This window comes from Gossypium hirsutum, chromosome A08 (genome assembly GCF_007990345.1).
Source record: "Gossypium hirsutum isolate 1008001.06 chromosome A08, Gossypium_hirsutum_v2.1, whole genome shotgun sequence".
Taxonomy (NCBI): Eukaryota; Viridiplantae; Streptophyta; class Magnoliopsida; order Malvales; family Malvaceae; genus Gossypium; species Gossypium hirsutum.
In genome coordinates this window covers 122,908,490-122,927,537 of record NC_053431.1, presented here as the reverse complement: position 1 = coordinate 122,927,537, position 19,048 = coordinate 122,908,490, and the positions used below count along the sequence as shown (strand labels likewise).

At 31.9% G+C, this 19,048-nt stretch overlaps 1 protein-coding gene and 2 pseudogenes across 1 annotated transcript; 2 read left to right on the top strand and 1 right to left on the bottom strand.

The window, feature by feature from the left end:
- Window positions 1-41: 41 nt before the first annotated feature.
- LOC121203532 (probable aldo-keto reductase 1) lies at window positions 42-2,122 on the bottom strand. The gene is made up of 6 exons (XM_041075135.1): window positions 1,954-2,122; window positions 1,699-1,863; window positions 1,277-1,480; window positions 994-1,166; window positions 694-784; window positions 42-402 (listed from the first exon to the last, which is right to left on the bottom strand). The coding sequence occupies exons 1-6, from the start codon at window positions 1,999-2,001 to the stop codon at window positions 193-195; spliced, it is 891 nt and encodes a 296-aa protein (XP_040931069.1). The 5' UTR covers window positions 2,002-2,122; the 3' UTR covers window positions 42-192.
- Window positions 2,123-2,750: 628 nt separating this feature from the next.
- LOC121205095 (probable aldo-keto reductase 1) lies at window positions 2,751-5,850 on the top strand (annotated as a pseudogene).
- A 6,699-nt stretch (window positions 5,851-12,549) lies between these two features.
- On the top strand, window positions 12,550-15,222 carry LOC121204717 (probable aldo-keto reductase 1; annotated as a pseudogene).
- Window positions 15,223-19,048: the final 3,826 nt, after the last annotated feature.

Genomic DNA, 19,048 nt, shown 5'->3' with positions numbered 1-19,048 from the left:
GGATATGTTCATTTTCCTAAGGTTTTACATATATCTGGAGGAATATGCTAGAAAAGTCTATGCTATTTCTGCAGGATACTAACTTACTCTGACTGTTTTTTCTTCGAGTATCCGTGTCTAATACCCAACATATTTTGACATGAGTATTGAAACAATCCTCCAATATATGAAAACTTCAAAAAATATAAGAGTTCACTTATATTGTATCACCTCGGATTCCGAGTTGAAAGTGATTGAATGGGACTTACCGGGAATAGGAGAAACATCATCCCCTTGGTGAAGAACCCAGGCAAGTGCAAGTTGTGCCGGTGTACATCCATGCTTTTCAGCCAACTTCTCTACTTTCGAATATAGGATCCTATTTTGCTCCAAGTTTTCTCCTTGAAACCTTGGGTACACTTCCTTAAAAAATAAATGTTTGTAATGAGTCAACCGATCTGTTTTTTACAACTTAGAAGCATGTTACTATGTTATCCGAACTCTTCATTTTCTTTAATTACTCATATCCAACATGTCTCTGACACATAATTGGATATAAGTATGAGAGTAACATCCTTCAAATAAATGAAAATGAAACTTAAAAAAAACTGAATATATTCATGCCGGACACATATCTGTATCCAACACTTACTCCTGAACCCATATAACATAGATTAAGTATAGGTTAAAGCCATATAAAGTGAGTTTCCATACCAGAGAACTATTAGAGGTATCCTCCTTTGCTTTACCGGCAAAGAAACCATGACCAAGGGGACTATATGCAACAATCCCAATTCCGAGTTCCCTGTATTGTTGAACACATTTAGGCAGGCATAACCTCACAGCAGTTGAAGGAGTTAAACAGTTGATAACTTGAGAAAAGACAATCAATAAGTGAATTTCAATATATTTGAGCAAAAGGGTTATTTATATCCCTCCAAATATATAAAAATTTGAATATATCTATATTCGAATAAAAAAAAGTTAACGATGATTGAAGATAGAAGAACAAACCTGCAAAGGGGAATTAGTTCTTCCTCAACATCACGAGTCCAAAGCGACCACTCAAGTTGTACGGCAGTAAGAGGATGAACAGCGTGTGCCCTCCTTATAGTTTCGGGGCTAGCTTCAGATATACCAATGTACTTTATTTTTCCCTCTTCCACCAACTTCTTCAGTTCTTCCATCTATCATACATGAAATAAATATAAATTATGCTTAATTTTCCCATAAACAAAATAAAATCGTATTTGTGATAAAGAAAGACAAATAGGGTCTTTAATGCAGCAATGCTTACAGTATCTTCTATAGGAGTCTTGCGGTCAACTCTGATTATATAGTAAAGATCAATATAATCCACATCGAGGCGTTGAAGGCTAGCCTCAAGTGAAGAACGAACAAATTCAGGAGTGCCATTGATAACCGGACCATCTGGACCCATGCTTTCAACACCGAATTTTGTAGCCAACTGTACCTTCTCTCGTGGCAGATGCTTCAATGCCTGCAAAAAAGAAATGATGTTGGTTTCCCATATTCCTTTAACGAGCCAAGAATAAGAACGAAAACATTAAATCACATCGATTTGATAAACTAAAAAAATCCATCTCTCACGCATATCTTCGAACATGTAATAGAAACAAGAGTGTTGGAAATTGAGAACATGAAAGAATCGCTCTCAGTTTCAATGTGATTCAACTTGAAGAGATGACGAAAGGATACCTTTCCGACCAGAATTTCGTTAGTTTTGGGTCCATAGAGGTCGGCTGTATCGATGTGAGTGACTCCTCTTTCGACTGCATGCTTAATGATGGCTATGCCATCTTCATCTGACACTGAATGATCGTGACCTGTAAGACTCATGCACCCAAATCCCAGCTTTGAAACCTGCAGCAACCAAAAAATAATAGATTTTACCCCCAAAAGAAAACGCCATTTTCTTAACTAATATAAACTAGTAGGAAACAAAATCTCAACCTCAAATCCTTGAGTTCCAAGTTTCACTCTAGGAATCTCAATTGCCATCTTTTGTTTCCTTTTTCTTCTTCTTCTTTGTGTGCTATAAACAAAGGCTTCTCTGATTACTGAACCTCTCAAAACTTACATTAAATAGAAATTTGAGGTCTTTATCCAGTATCTTATCTTGTTCTCAGCTTTGTCAACATTCTTACGTCATTAAGTATGTCATCCCATATGCCTCAATTGAATGAGTGGATACAGCTCTTTTTCAGACACGTTTGACACTGTTTAAATTGGTTAAATATATCATTTGGTACCTAAGTTTGATTTTTTTTTCTAATTTGATATTTGTGTTATTTTAAGGTAAATTATAAAATAGTCACTAAACTAGGGTGAAATTTTTTTTGCCTCTGAACTATGAAAAGTTACATTTTTATCCCTAAAGTTATCTACTTATAACATTTCGATCACTCATCTATTAATAAGAAAAGTGAGGTGGGTACATTAATTTAAAGGTGAATATCTAATTTGATCATTAAACTATAGCTAAGATATTTAATTGATACTTTTACAACGTTTTAATAAGAAAAAATAAAAATTTAAAATATAAAAAATCCTAAAAATTCATTATTTTTTTTAAATTATAAAAATATTTTTAAAATTGTAATTATGTAAAAAAAATTATAAAATTTTTATAACAAGCAAAACACGTATTTTACAAATTAAAAGAAAATACGTTTTATTGGTATAGCGTAGAACCATTTTGTTAAATCTGATCAACTTGTCTGCTACTGTAGCTTTCAGTGCTGAAAAGCATGGATGTACACCGGCACAACTTGCACTTGCCTGGGTTCTTCATCAAGGGGATGATGTTTCTCCTATTCCCGGTAAGTCCCATTCAATCACTTTCAACTCGGAATCCCAGTAGCTGTAACGCAGCTTGGGTCTAAATAGTTCAATTATTGTCGATTTCCCAGTAGCTGCTCAAAGGAAAAGGCTTGGCTTGCTTTTCAGCACTGAAAGCTACAGTAGCAGACAAGTTGATCAGATTTAACAAAATGGTTCTACGCTATACCAATAAAAACGTATTTTTCTTTTAATTTGTAAAATACGTGTTTTGCTTGTTATAAAAATTTTATAATTTTTTTTACATAATTACAATTTTTAAAAATATTTTTATAATTTAAAAAAAATAATGAATTTTTAGGATTTTTTATATTTTAAATTTTTTATTTTTTTCTTATTAAAACGTTGTAAAAGTATCAAATTAAATATCTTAGCTATAGTTTAATGATCAAATTAGATATTCACCTTTAAATTAATGTACCCCACCTCACTTTTCTTATTAATAGATGAGTGATCGAAATGTTATAAGTAGATAACTTTAGGGATAAAAATGTAACTTTTCATAGTTCAGAGGCAAAAAAATTTCACCCTAGTTTAGTGACTATTTTTATAATTTACCTTAAAATAACACAAATATCAAATTAGAAAAAAAAATCAAACTTAGGTACCAAATGATATATTTAACCAATTTAAACAGTGTCAAACGTGTCTGAAAAAGAGCTGTATCCACTCATTCAATTGAGGCATATGGGATGACATACTTAATGACGTAAGAATGTTGACAAGCTGAGAACAAGATAAGATACTGGATAAAGACCTCAAAATTTTCTATTTAATGTAAGTTTTGAGAGGTTCAGTAATCAGAGAAGCCTTTGTTTATAGCACACAAAGAAGAAGAAGAAAAGGAAACAAAAGATGGCAATTGAGATTCCTAGAGTGAACTTGGAACTCAAGGATTTGAGGTTTGAGATTTTGTTTCCTACTAGTTTATATTAGTTAAGAAAATGGCGTTTTCTTTTGGGGGGTAAAATCTATTATTTTTTGGTTGCTGCAGGTTTCAAGCTGGGATTTGGGTGCATGAGTCTTACAGGTCACGATCATTCAGTGTCAGATGAAGATGGCATAGCCATCATTAAGCATGCAGTCGAAAGAGGAGTCACTCACATCGATACAGCCGACCTCTATGGACCCAAACTAACGAAATTCTGGTCGGAAAGGTATCCTTTCGTCATCTCTTCAAGTTGAATCACATTGAAACTGAGAGCGATTCTTTCATGTTCTCAATTTCCAACACTCTTGTTTCTATTACATGTTCGAAGATATGCGTGAGAGATGGATTTTTTTAGTTTATCAAATCGATGTGATTTAATGTTTTCGTTCTTATTCTTGGCTCGTTAAAGGAATATGGGAAACAACATCATTTCTTTTTTGCAGGCATTGAAGCATCTGCCACGAGAGAAGGTACAGTTGGCTACAAAATTCGGTGTTGAAAGCATGGGTCCAGATGGTCCGGTTATCAATGGCACTCCTGAATTTGTTCGTTCTTCACTTGAGGCTAGCCTTCAACGCCTCGATGTGGATTATATTGATCTTTACTATATAATCAGAGTTGACCGCAAGACTCCTATAGAAGATACTGTAAGCATTGCTGCATTAAAGACCCTATTTTGTCTTTCTTTATCACAAATACGATTTTATTTTGTTTATGGGAAAATTAAGCATAATTTATATTTATTTCATGTATGATAGATGGAAGAACTGAAGAAGTTGGTGGAAGAGGGAAAATAAAGTACATTGGTATATCTGAAGCTAGCCCCGAAACTATAAGGAGGGCACACGCTGTTCATCCTCTTACTGCCGTACAACTTGAGTGGTCGCTTTGGACTCGTGATGTTGAGGAAGAACTAATTCCCCTTTGCAGGTTTGTTCTTCTATCTTCAATCATCGTTAACTTTTTTTTTATTCGAATATAGATATATTCAAATTTTTATATATTTGGAGGGATATAAATATACCCTTTTGCTCAAATATATTGAAATTCACTTATTGATTGTCTTTTCTCAAGTTATCAACTGTTTTAACTCCTTCAACTGCTGTGAGGTTATGCCTGCCTAATGTGTTCAACAATACAGGGAACTCGGAATTGGATTGTTGCATATAGTCCCCTTGGTCATGGTTTCTTTGCCGGTAAAGCAAAGGAGGATACCTCTAATAGTTCTCTGGTATGGAAACTCACTTTATATGGCTTTAACCTATACTTAATCTATGTTATATGGGTTCAGGAGTAAGTGTTGGATACAGATATGTGTCCGGCATGAATATATTCAGTTTTTTTTTAAGTTTCATTTTCATTTATTTGAAGGATGTTACTCTCATACTTATATCCAATTATGTGTCAGAGACATGTTGGATATGAGTAATTAAAGAAAATGAAGAGTTCGGATAACATAGTAACATGCTTCTAAGTTGTAAAAAACAGATCGGTTGACTCATTACAACATTTATTTTTTAAGGAAGTGTACCCAAGGTTTCAAGGAGAAAACTTGGAGCAAAATAGGATCCTATATTCGAAAGTAGAGAAGTTGGCTGAAAAGCATGGATGTACACCGGCACAACTTGCACTTGCCTGGGTTCTTCACCAAGGGGATGATGTTTCTCCTATTCCCGGTAAGTCCCATTCAATCACTTTCAACTCGGAATCCGAGGTGATACAATATAAGTGAACTCTTATATTTTTTGAAGTTTTTCATATATTTGGAGGATTGTTTCAATACTCATGTCAAAATATGTTGGGTATTAGACACGGATACTCGAAGAAAAAACAGTCAGAGTAAGTTAGTATCCTGCAGAAATAGCATAGACTTTTCTAGCATATTCCTCCAGATATATGTAAAACCTTAGGAAAATGAACATATCCGTGTTGGACACTCAGATACAAGTTCCTGTACCAACGGCCAGTTTGCATTGAGATTTAAAACCAAAGCTTTTGACACATTGTTTTCACTTCTTACAGGAACAACCAAGATTAAAAATCTAGACAGCAACATTGAATCAGTGAAGTAAAGCTGACAAAAGAGATTTGAAAGAAATTCAGATGCGATCCCAATCCATGAGTTGCAGGGGTACTTATCCTGAAGGTTTAAAGCATTCACTTGGAAATATGGCAATACACCACCAAAGAAGAGGACCTAGGTTTAGAAGCAAGTTTCATGGTGTTGGGATGAATGGATTTCCCAGGAACTGCAGCCATTGAAAGATTGATGTTACTAAAGCTTTGGATTGTCATTAATGGAGGGTTCAGTATTTATGATGTTGTTGTGTCATATTTTGTATCGTGTTCTTTTTAGTTGTTTGAAAGAATCAAGTAGTGTAAGTGTTACTTGGACGAATAGATTGTAGCTATTGTTTAATCAATGTATGTTTTTATTTTCTAATATAGTTCTTCATCTCTTCTTTCTCTCGTTGAATTGACTAACATACTACTAAAACAAGTTACTATAGCCCAATATAGTCATTTTCATTCATTAATTCGTTTAATGATGAAATTAAATATTAACCCTTAAATTAATATATACAATTTCACTTTTTATTAACATACGAATGATCGAAATATTATAACTAGATAATTTAATAAAAAAATATAACTTTCAGAATTCAGAGATAATAAAAAAATTCACCTCAATTTAATAACCATTTTTATAATTTATCTTAAAATAACTCAAATATAAATTCTAAAAAAACTAAATATATATTCAACCATATGATTTAAACCGTGTCTGAAAAGAGCTTTATCCACTATTATGGGATGACATACTTAATGACGTAAGAATGTTGACAAAGCTGAGACCAAGAGAAGATACTGGATAATCAAGATTTTCTATTTAAGAGCTCCCAGACCAAGCTCCGCGGGTCCATTCGCCAGCGCTGTCACATCACTGACCACAGTCACCATTGCACAACCTGTTTTAACCACCATATAGCCTGAAACCCACATCACCCAAAGCCCTCGTACCCACGTCAATAGTTTCCAGTGCTATAATATATGTCTCGTGGAAGAGAACCTTTTAGTCTTGTGGGACCCAAAAACCTTACCACCATTGATAGGAACGACGACAGCCATCGAAGATCCTTATCAGCCAGCTTGGTCAAGGGTGTTTCCGAGCGGGAACGTGACCGACAAGTGAATTACGTGGAGGCTCTGAGACACTTGCGCCACAATGGTGGGAGTTTTTCAACTTCAAGTTAGTGAATGAGCTCGTCCATGAGGATGATGAAAGCATCTTTGGTGCCATTCTTGAATATGTGTTTCCTTCGGCAACTAATCCAGGCCCTGGATACGTGATCGCCTTTCGAGGTACCCTATTCAAACGAGAAACTTGGAAAAGGGATCTTGAGTCGGATTTCGCAATAATCCTATACACTTCATCAAACTAGTCGTGTTCGGACCGCCATGAAATATGTTGAAGATAGGGTGTCAAAGGCTGGTTCTTCAAAGGTATGGTTACCTGGTCATTCCCTAGGGGCAGCCATCGCAATGCTTGCTGGAAGAATACGGTGAAAGAGGCAAATTCTTGTAAGTTTTTTGTTTAATCCGCCATATGCATCTTTCCCAATGAGACATCTTCAAAGACAATAAGAATGTGATACGTGGACTTCAACTGACAATCACTGTTATCAAAGGCGGCGTTGTCCTTGCTCTGGGATATAGTGGTGATGAAGATTCATTTGCTGCAATATCAGGGTGGAACCCATGTTTGTTTGTGAATAGTAGAGACTTCACATGTCAAGGAGATATTGACATTTCAAGAAGAGAAGAAAGAGCGACGACGTTGGAGTTTGGGGACTAATAAGCCATCATTCACTAAGAAATATAGTGATCAAAGAACTGAAAATAATGGATGTTGCAATTTCGGAGCCGCTTCAGTTGCTTCCTTCGGCAAATCTTATAGAGAATCTCAGTCCTCCCGAAGAAAGCATTTCACCTCATAAACTTCGCCATTGGTGGAAGCCTGATCTGAACTCGCGTTGTACTGTTATAACTACGAATAGTTGTTGCTTTCATGGCTGCTGCTTCACTGCCTTCTTGGTAATATATTGATATTATCACGGGGCATACGATTATCATTACCAGCTCTGCAAAAAAGTTGATAATAAATTGAGGCATTGTTTGAGCCTTAGTGTGTGCTTACCTCATTGTTTGAGCCTTAGTGTGGGCTTCCATTTGCTTGGTTTGTAATAAATCCTAAAAAATTTCATAGAATTTGAGGGTTTGTTTGAGCCTTAGGGTGTCCTGCACTTGCTTGGCTTGCAGTATGATTGTACAATATTAATGGAAATAATGATGAAATCCTTTTCAATACTATTTGATTCAAAATTCCGTTTAAATTCACATTGTCCTGATTGTTATAATAAAAATAATGTCATACCTCAGTTAACATCCGCTTAATTATTTATATATTAAAATTTAAAATAAAATAAAAAAATAAGTTTATATTTTATATTTTTTACAATTAATTTTAAATAATTATAAAAATTATTGCTTAGCTTCAAATCAATTGGCACCACTGCTGTTGCACAGTCAAAGATTTGAGTGTACTTAAGTATTTATTATCCTCTTATTTATGAATGTTAGAGTTTTGATTAAGTATTGTAAATTTTCTTGAAAATTTGAGGTGCTTATCCTGTGATTTACTCATTATAGTATAGTTCTTGCCACACTTCGCATTGGAATAAATTAATTTTTGGAGCAAATTATGGAATAAAATTTAAAGTCAAAACATGTTCTAAGTGCTTATACTCTTTATACATTTCAATTAATCCCAATACTTTATTTTTAAAATTTAATGCCTTTCAACATGTGAAGTAAAATACATAGTTGCTGCAGTGTGCACTTCTCAAGCAATTTCGTTGAAGAATATTTGAGCGAACTAACTCTTGCACAAGAAGTATCATGTTATTCAAGTGAAAAATAAAAAATGGAATTGATCCCTGAGTGTCATTTTACTTTATATTTAATCAGTAAAAATATCCTTCATACCCCTCTCAATTTTGATATAATCAAACGGGTCATAATTTTCAAAAAAAATAGAATATTTTAATCTAAAACCAATTAATGATTCATCATCAATTTATAAAATTTAATTAATATAATAGTAAATTTAATCTTACAGTTTACACAGTCTATCTATATTTAAATACATCTTTTTTATATAATTATTCAGAATCAAAATCAAATTAACATAATATATAAACATCAAAGACTTAATTTGTTATTATATCAACCAAAATTATAAAGCAACAATAAAATTGAAAAATATTTCTACTTATTTAATTTGAGGAGTTTTTAATCCTTGAAAATTTTTTATTAGGTAAACAAGCATAATCAAATCTAAAGATCAAATAATGGATATTTATCTCAAATTGAGCTACTTACTGACTTGGATTACAATGAGTGTTGCAAGCAATAGAGGTCTAGAAAGCTTAGAACAAGCATGCAATCAACAAGGACGGAAGAAAAACAAGATCTACTGAATCGACAACAGCAAATCAAGAACAACCACAAACAACATGGTCCCCTGTCGCCATTGAAACCCAACCACAACTTATTCCCAACAAAAGACCCGAACCTGCAGCGATCAAGAAACCAAGCTCCGATCAACTCCATACCATCGCCAGCATAAACTTACTGGTGACAACACTGATCGCCATCATCTCATTCGCCGCGGGTTTCACCACGCCCGGTGGTACAAAAGCGATGGCCCCGAGGAAGGAATGGCGATTTTAAGCAGAAAATTGGCTTTTAGAGTGTTTGTGATAGCTAATGCGTTGGCCTTTTGCTTCTCGTCCACATCGATGTTCCTCCATTACTGCAAATCGTTTGTGGAAAAACTCGATGCCCATGCATTTTATACGTATATTACTTCGTTGTTAACGAGTTATGGGATTACTGCAACGGTGATAGCTTTTGTTTCAGGCACTTATTCAGCATTGTCTGATTTTCCTGGACTTGCTAAAGCTGTTCTTTCCATTGGTATTCATTCTTTGGGCTTCAACTTCTTGTTTATTTTAAATGAATTTAATGTTAGAACTATGTAAATGAATGAAAGCAATGTGATTTGTTTTGTAAATAAATGCTGATAAATAAGGCTTGTTGAATGCATTGTGAATTAACACTGTGATTAATTTATTCAATGGCTAATCATGACATGATCTATGCACAAAGCCACAATCTAGAATAAAAGCAGAACCAGCAACTGGTGTTAGGCCATAACCATAGCTTGAGACACACTGGACAGGACAGGCTTATGATCACATCCTAGGTTTATGGCATTATCATGAGAAAGAAGGGGATGTTGGTCATATTTATAGACATGATAACAAGTTAGCTACTGATTGAAAACCTGACTATGTTGACCATGAGTTGGCTTTATCATAGAATAATGAATTCTCTGTTTCAAAAAACCAAGAGCTTGGCGATAACCTGGAATTGGCTATGGTAGACAACCAGGAGAAGGGAACTGATTTTGTCCGAGATTTGCAGCACCAAATAGTATTTAGTTTCCCTCTTGTCCTTCGTACTCAAAATTCAATGATAAGTTGCACTTTCTAACAGGGTGGTAGAGTTTGCAATAGTCCTTAGTTCACATGGGAAAAAGGCTTAACGATGGTAACCAACGTTTGTGGGAGACTAGACCAATGTGTGGCGAACTTGAACTGGTGGTCTCTTTTTCCACGCTACTCAGTCCAGCACCTGGTATACCCCAGTTGGATCACTACACATTAATCATTTGTACTGAAGATTTTATTTCTCGAGCTGGACTATCCAATTCTACAAGGAATTTCAGAATGGAGGCCTCTCGAGTTATGGAGGAAAGCTGCCAAGGTGAGGTCAGAGAGGTCACGGGACCTTTCCAACGGTACCTTTCTGGAAAAAATAAAGGCTATGGGATCTAATTTAATAAGTTGGTCCCAAATGATCCGTACTAATCGAGCTAAACTCAAGAAGGATTTTTAGAGGAAATTAGAGTCATTGTCCAATCAGATCCGACTACTGCAGTACTTGAAAAGACTATAAATTAAATGTAAGCTGCATTGTGATGAAATTAACGAGGAAGTCTATATAGAAATGGTACTTATATTTGACAAAAGTTATATATTTGATACCAAAAGCTAACAATGGTAACTTTTAGTGTTTATTCCAGAACTGATACCTGAAGTTAAAGATGCCAACTTTTAATGTTTAATCCGAATTTTAGAGTTGGATGAAAATTCGTAATTGGCTGATAATATTAGCAATTAAATTTCATCACATCGATCCTAAAACTTGAATTAAATCATATCCATCAAGTTGTATTAAATAATTTAATGCAAAACTAAACAAATTACAAATAATACTAAATTTAATCTATTAAAAAATCATGAAAAATTCAAACATTAAATATTAGAAGTTATTTTTCACTAAATTAATATTAAAACCCGAATCTAGAAAATTAATATTTTATTTTTAGATACGAAAATATATAAATTTTTTAAATGCATGTATTATATTGGATAAAAATAACATAGATTTGGCATTAAAAAAATTTCAAACTTGAGTACGAAATGTTATATCAAACAAAAATAAATATGAGATGACATTTTTTTTCTTGTCAAGCATATGTATCATATTGAATAAAAATAAGGGTAAACTATAAAAATGATCATTAAACTTTGGTGATTTTTTTACTAGACTATGAAAAGTTATATTTTAGTCACTAAAGTTATCAACTTATAATATTTGGCCTCTAATTCAAGGATTAATATCCAATTTGATCCCTAAATTATAGCTTAAACATTCAATTTAGTACTTTTATAACATTTTAACAATAATTCAAAAAAATAAAAATTCTAAAAATATAAAAAAATCTTAAATTATTTTGAAAATTCATCATTTATTTGAAATTATATTTTTAAAATTATAATCATGTAAAAATAAAACAAAAAAATATATAAATTATATAATAAACAAAATACGTATTTGCACTACGTGACCATGACTTTACGTAGAGCTGCGCGGCTGTAACGCAGCTTGGGTCTAATAGTTCAATCATTGTCGGTTTCCCTGTAGCTGCTCAAAGGAAAAGGCTTGGCTTGCTTTTCAGCACTGAAAGCTACAGTAGCAGACGAGTTGATCAGATTTAATTATATCCAAGATATTATGCAAAATGGTTTTATGCTATACCAATAAAAACGTATTTTTCTTTTAATTTGTAAAATACGTGTTTTGCTTGTTATAAAATTTTTATAATTTTTTTACATAATTACAATTTTAAAAATATTTCATAATTTCAAAAAATAAATAATAAATTTTAGGATTTTTTATTTTTTCTTATTAAAAATGTTATAAAAATATCAAATTATATCTTAACTATAGTTTAATGATCAAATTAGATATTAATCCTTAAATTAATGTACCACACCTCACTTTCTATTAACAGACGAGTGATAAAAATGTTATAAGTAAATAACTTTAGTGACAAAAATGTAACTTTTTATAGTTTAGAGGCAAAAAAGGAAATTTCACCCCAATTTAGTGACTATTTTGTCATTTATCTTAAAATAACACAAATATCAAATTAGAAAAAAGATCAAACTTAGGTACCAAATGATATATTTAACCAATTTAAACAGTGTCAAACGTGTCTGAAAAAGAGCTTTATCCACTCATTCAATTGAGGCATATGGGATGACATACTTAATGACGTAAGAATGTTGACAAAGCTGAGAACAAGATAAGATACTGGATAAAGACCTCAAAATTTTCTATTTAATGTAAGTTTTGAGAGGTTCAGTAATCAGAGAAGCCTTTGTTATAGCACACAAAGAAGAAGAAGAAAAAGGAAACAAAAGATGGCAATTGAGATTCCTAGAGTGAAACTTGGAACTCAAGGATTTGAGGTTTGAGATTTTGTTTCCTACTAGTTTATATTAGTTAAGAAAATGGCGTTTCTTTGGGGGTAAAATCTATTATTTTTTGGTTGCTGCAGGTTTCAAAGCTGGGATTTGGGTGCATGAGTCTTACAGGTCACGATCATTCAGTGTCAGATGAAGATGGCATAGCCATCATTAAGCATGCAGTCGAAAGAGGAGTCACTCACATCGATACAGCCGACCTCTATGGACCCAAACTAACGAAATTCTGGTCGGAAAGGTATCCTTTCGTCATCTCTTCAAGTTGAATCACATTGAAACTGAGAGCGATTCTTTCATGTTCTCAATTTCCAACACTCTTGTTTCTATTACATGTTCGAAGATATGCGTGAGAGATGGATTTTTTAGTTTATCAAATCGATGTGATTTAATGTTTTCGTTCTTATTCTTGGCTCGTTAAAGGAATATGGGAAACCAACATCATTTCTTTTTTGCAGGCATTGAAGCATCTGCCACGAGAGAAGGTACAGTTGGCTACAAAATTCGGTGTTGAAAGCATGGGTCCAGATGGTCCGGTTATCAATGGCACTCCTGAATTTGTTCGTTCTTCACTTGAGGCTAGCCTTCAACGCCTCGATGTGGATTATATTGATCTTTACTATATAATCAGAGTTGACCGCAAGACTCCTATAGAAGATACTGTAAGCATTGCTGCATTAAAGACCCTATTTTGTCTTTCTTTATCACAAATACGATTTTATTTTGTTTATGGGAAAATTAAGCATAATTTATATTTATTTCATGTATGATAGATGGAAGAACTGAAGAAGTTGGTGGAAGAGGGAAAAATAAAGTACATTGGTATATCTGAAGCTAGCCCCGAAACTATAAGGAGGGCACACGCTGTTCATCCTCTTACTGCCGTACAACTTGAGTGGTCGCTTTGGACTCGTGATGTTGAGGAAGAACTAATTCCCCTTTGCAGGTTTGTTCTTCTATCTTCAATCATCGTTAACTTTTTTTTATTCGAATATAGATATATTCAAATTTTTATATATTTGGAGGGATATAAATATACCCCTTTGCTCAAATATATTGAAATTCACTTATTGATTGTCTTTTCTCAAGTTATCAACTGTTTTAACTCCTTCAACTGCTGTGAGGTTATGCCTGCCTAAATGTGTTCAACAATACAGGGAACTCGGAATTGGGATTGTTGCATATAGTCCCCTTGGTCATGGTTTCTTTGCCGGTAAAGCAAAGGAGGATACCTCTAATAGTTCTCTGGTATGGAAACTCACTTTATATGGCTTTAACCTATACTTAATCTATGTTATATGGGTTCAGGAGTAAGTGTTGGATACAGATATGTGTCCGGCATGAATATATTCAGTTTTTTTTTAAGTTTCATTTTCATTTATTTGAAGGATGTTACTCTCATACTTATATCCAAATATGTGTCAGAGACATGTTGGATATGAGTAATTAAAGAAAATAAAGAATTCGGATAACATAGTAACATGCTTCTAAGTTGTAAAAAAACAGATCGGTTGACTCATTACAAACATTTATTTTTAAGGGAGTGTTCCCAAGGTTTCAAGGAGAAAACTTGGAGCAAAATAGGATCCTATATTCGAAAGTAGAGAAGTTGGCTGGAAAGCATGGATGTACACCGGCACAACTTGCACTTGCCTGGGTTCTTCATCAAGGGGATGATGTTTCTCCTATACCCGGTAAGTCCCATTCAATCACTTTCAACTTGAATTCCGAGGTGATCCAATATAAGTGAACTCTTATATTTTTTTGAAATTTTTCATATATTTGGAGAATTGTATTCAATACTCATGTCAAAATATGTTGGGTATTAGACACGGATACTTGAAGAAAAAACAGTCGGAGTAAGTTAGTAACCTGCAGAAATAGCATAGAATTTTCTAGCATATTCCTCCAGATATATGTAAAACCTTAGGAAAATGAACATATCTGTGTTGGACACTCTGATACAAGTTCCAGTAACTAAGAATGGCCTGAAAAATCCTGTACCAAAGGCCAATTTATATATATAACCAAAGCTTTTGACACATTGTTTTCACTTCTTACAGGAACAACCAAGATTAAAAATCTAGACAGCAACATTGAATCAGTGAAAGTAAAGCTGACAAAAGAAGATTTGAAAGAAATTACAGATGCGATCCCAATCCATGAGGTTGCAGGGGTACTTATCCTGAAGGTTTAAAGCAATTCACTTGGAAATATGGCAATACACCACCAAACAAGAGGACCTAGGTTTAGAAGCAAAGCTTCATGGGTGTTGGGATGAATGGATTTCCCAAGAAACTGCAGCCATTGAAAGATTGATGAGTTACTAAAGTTTGGATTGTCATTAATGGAGGGTTCAGTATTTATGATGTTGTTGTGTCATATTTTGTATCGTGTTCTTTTTAGTTGTTTGAAATAATTAAGTGTAAGTGTTTACTTGGACGAATAGAGTTGTAGCTATTGTTTAATCAATGTATGTTTTTATTGTTCTAATATAGTTCTTGATCTCTCTGTTCTCTCATTTGAATTGACTAACATAGTACTTAAACAACTTACTTATAGCACAATAAAGTCATTGTCATGCATTAGTTAAAATATTTACTTTAATTTTTAATGAAAATATCATTTAACTTTTCTCAAGAACTTCAAAAAAAATACATTTATAAATTCTACTCAATCATTTACTTCCAATTTTAACTTTGAAAAGACTCAACTGAATTACATCACTCAATTAAAAACTATTTTACTCACAGATTATTTCTTTCAAAGCTCAATTGTTAATATTTAATTTGGTTTTGTAACCTTATCTTCTCTCATAAAGTGAAAGTTTTATAATACAAGCAAATAAATTCTTTTTCTAAGTAAATCCTTGAATTTGAAAATTATTCTTGAAATTTAAATTTTTTCTATCAAAGTTAGTCCTTAATATTTGTTTTAAAAAAATCATATCTTAATTTAAGAACAATTAAATTCAAATATTAACTTAGAAAAAAAATTCAGACTTAAATGTAAGTGTAATTACTAATTTAAAGATTAATTTGATTAGGAAAATAGTTCAAATCGCAATATAAAAACAATTAGAAAGTTGAGACCCTAAATTTCAAAAAGAGAACAATGACGAATTCAAATTTGGGGTTTGAGTTTTTTAAGATAAGTTTATTAGAGAGTTTAGTTGGTTTGGGAAGTTGTCGAAATGATGCAAATATATAATATATGGTTGAGCACCTCTTGCGTATGTTAAGGACTTACATGTGGTATACTCTCACTAACCTTTATTGGCTTAAACTTCTGTCTATTATTTAAATCCGTAAATTTACTTAAAAATTTAAATTTATAAATTATCTGAGTATAATTATTCATATTTGAATTAAGTATTATTACTCGTCAAATATTCAAATCTGCAAAAATTTAAATAGACAACATAATATAAATCAAACAAAAAATTATTTTAAATAAAATTTAAGGATAAGTAGTGTATTTATAAATTATACATGAATTTTGGCCCAACGTGCAATAGGATCGTCATTAACCAATTTAAATTAGGTCAGTTAATTGCCTATTGCCTACGACTTTAGAACTATTCTTGAGGGAAAATCTTAAAAAATTAGATTCAGACTCACACCAAAATTGAAGTTCGAGAGTATAATTAAATGTAAGAAAGATTATAGCATTCTTACAACGCCTATCTAAAGATAATCCTATAAAATTTGGTGCTAAAGATTTCTAGTTCAAAATTTTCAAAATTGACTCCTATAATCCTAAATCGAAATTTAAACTGCTCAAAATTTAATATTATTAAAAAAATCAGAATATCCGAGCTAATCAATTTTAATTCTAATATAATAAAACTTTAAAATCTAATTGATGGAAGTTTAAATTCTAACCTATAAGAATTGATAGAAAATTAAAATTCTAACCTCTATAGCATAGGATCTAAGTAAAGAAAGAGAAATCTAACCTATTTGAATGTTAAGACTTAAATTAGAAATATAAATTGAATCCTAACATCTAGGGGCTGGGAGAGCCCCAGGCTCGAAAAATAAAAAATTTTCTATTTAGGTCATTTATAATTTTTAGTATTTTAAATTAGAAAATGTAAAATTACACTTTGACTTCCTAAAATAATAAAAATTTGATTTAATCATTTAACAATTATAAATATATAGACTATTAAAATGGTGAAATTACATTTTTACTATCGTAAAAATTACAATTTAATTTTGACCTCCTAAAAAAATTTTTTGACTTCACCCCTGCTAATATCTAAATTAGATTCTAACCTATTTAAATCCTAAGATCTAAATTAATCCTAAGATTTAAATTAGAAAAACAAACTTCTAACCTCTTTGAACATCTAAATTAGAAAAATAAAACTTTAACCTATTTAAATCCTAAGATTTATTTTTTTTAAAAGGTATATTATTTGAATCTCAAGATCTAGGTCAAAGAATTCTAAATATAATCTAACATAACCTAAAAGAAATCTCAAAATTCAAGTAAAAAGAAGAAACATAACATATACCAAAAATAATCATAATTCATAAAATATTTTTTAATATATATAAAGTCAGTGGACTAATCCGGTAATTTTTCCAGCCGAAAATTGCAATATTGAAAAACGAAGCAAAAATCACAAGGACCAAAATTGTTGTTTTAAAATGCGGAAATCCTAAAAATAAAAAACAGAACGGAAGGACTTATTAACAAATATACCAACCAAAAGGCTCAATATATATACTAATCATTATTTCTGCCGAAAACCAAACACCTTACTTTTTCTCTAAAGATGCGGCTGCCCCTGTTGATTGCTATCGGCCGGCTCCACTGCCGGAGATCCCAAAATTTTCGAGTTCTGACGGCCGAGTAACCTTGACAGTGGCCGAAAAAAATTGGAAGGAAATCTTTTCTTTCGACCAAAAAAACTTTAAACCCTTTATTTTCTTTAAGAACTCATTTTATTCGGTTTTTGTTTTGATAAATTTGGATTGGAGGCTTGGATTGACGCCTCGGGACCGGAATCGTAGAACTGACGTGATCCCTTCATCGAAGTCACCTTCAACCTTACATGCAAACCCAGAAGATGCATTTAATTGGAGGGTTTACTTAGAATGATTTAATCTTCAAAGACTCTACAATATAGATATTTAAATATGAGTCAACACATGTCTACAAAATTGTTCAAGTCCTGACTCAACAAATTTTGTTTAAAAGTTTGTCAACTAATTTGATAGCAAGCGGTCGGTGGTGATGAGATTTAAGGGAAAAAAAGAAGGAAAATAAAAAGAAATCACTTAGAGGCTAAGAAATAACTCTTTACACCAAGAGAAACTTCAAGATTGCAAAGATAAAAGAAAAAGAGATTCGGAGTACTCTGGCATAAATTCTATAACTATTTTTCTCTCTATATTATTTTTTATTACGTTGTATTTATACAAATTTGTTTTAATTTTTTTTGTGTGATTTGGTCAATTCAACACGAAATAAACTTTATTGTCTTGAAACAACGATGGATCATATTTCATAGTTAATTAATTAATTTTCTCGTTGATTGTTTCAATTTTTTTAATTATTTATTCAGTCATGTGCTTATATGATTTACTTGTCTAGCCAACAAAATTTAAATTTAGACTAAATGGATTATGATCAATTTTAATAGTGTCGTTATAAATTAATTTGCGACTAAGATAAAAATATACTTAATGCCCTAATCAACCCAATAAATTTGTTCTTAGTAGTTTCTCCCAACTTACCTAGCACAAAAATATAGTTAACGAAGACTTAAAAATCCTTAGATTAAATTAATACTTCAAAAAAAAAAGCAAGAAAAATTAACTATAAAATTTGACTTTAAATTATATCCATTTCTCACTTAAATATTTATTGATTTTTATAAAAAAATATATAAAAATTATGAATTTAGTTTCATTTTATCGCAAAAAGTATGAGACATATAATAAAAATGTATCACATGTTTTGTTTTTATTGACTAATATCATATTTAAAAATAAATAAGACAATATTAATAATTTAAATATCAACTTTGACAAAAAAACATTTTAAATAGTTAAAAGTAAAAAATAAAAATAAAAATATAATTTAAGCAATAATTTTACATTTAATTTAAAAAATCCGAACAACTTATTTCGTCTTATGTTCTTTATTCACAGCTTTGAGTATTTATTAATTTTTGAAACATTTGTATTTTATATATATTCAAAAAATTGATATTCTAAAATTCTCTAGATATTTGAACTTTTTTTTTAATATACCGATATAAACATGTGAAAAAAGTTGACAAAAAAGGAAAAATGGTTGCTTT

Excerpts from the sequence above, each read along its gene's own strand:
- LOC121203532 (XM_041075135.1), bottom strand. The coding sequence starts at position 2,001 with ATGGCAATTGAGATTCCTAGAGTGAAACTTGGAACTCAAGGATTTGAG. Across the intron at positions 1,167-1,276 it reads AGACTCCTATAGAAGATACT|ATGGAAGAACTGAAGAAGTT; the intron begins GTAAGCATTGCT and ends CATGTATGATAG. Across the intron at positions 785-993 it reads GAACTAATTCCCCTTTGCAG|GGAACTCGGAATTGGGATTG; the intron begins GTTTGTTCTTCT and ends TCAACAATACAG.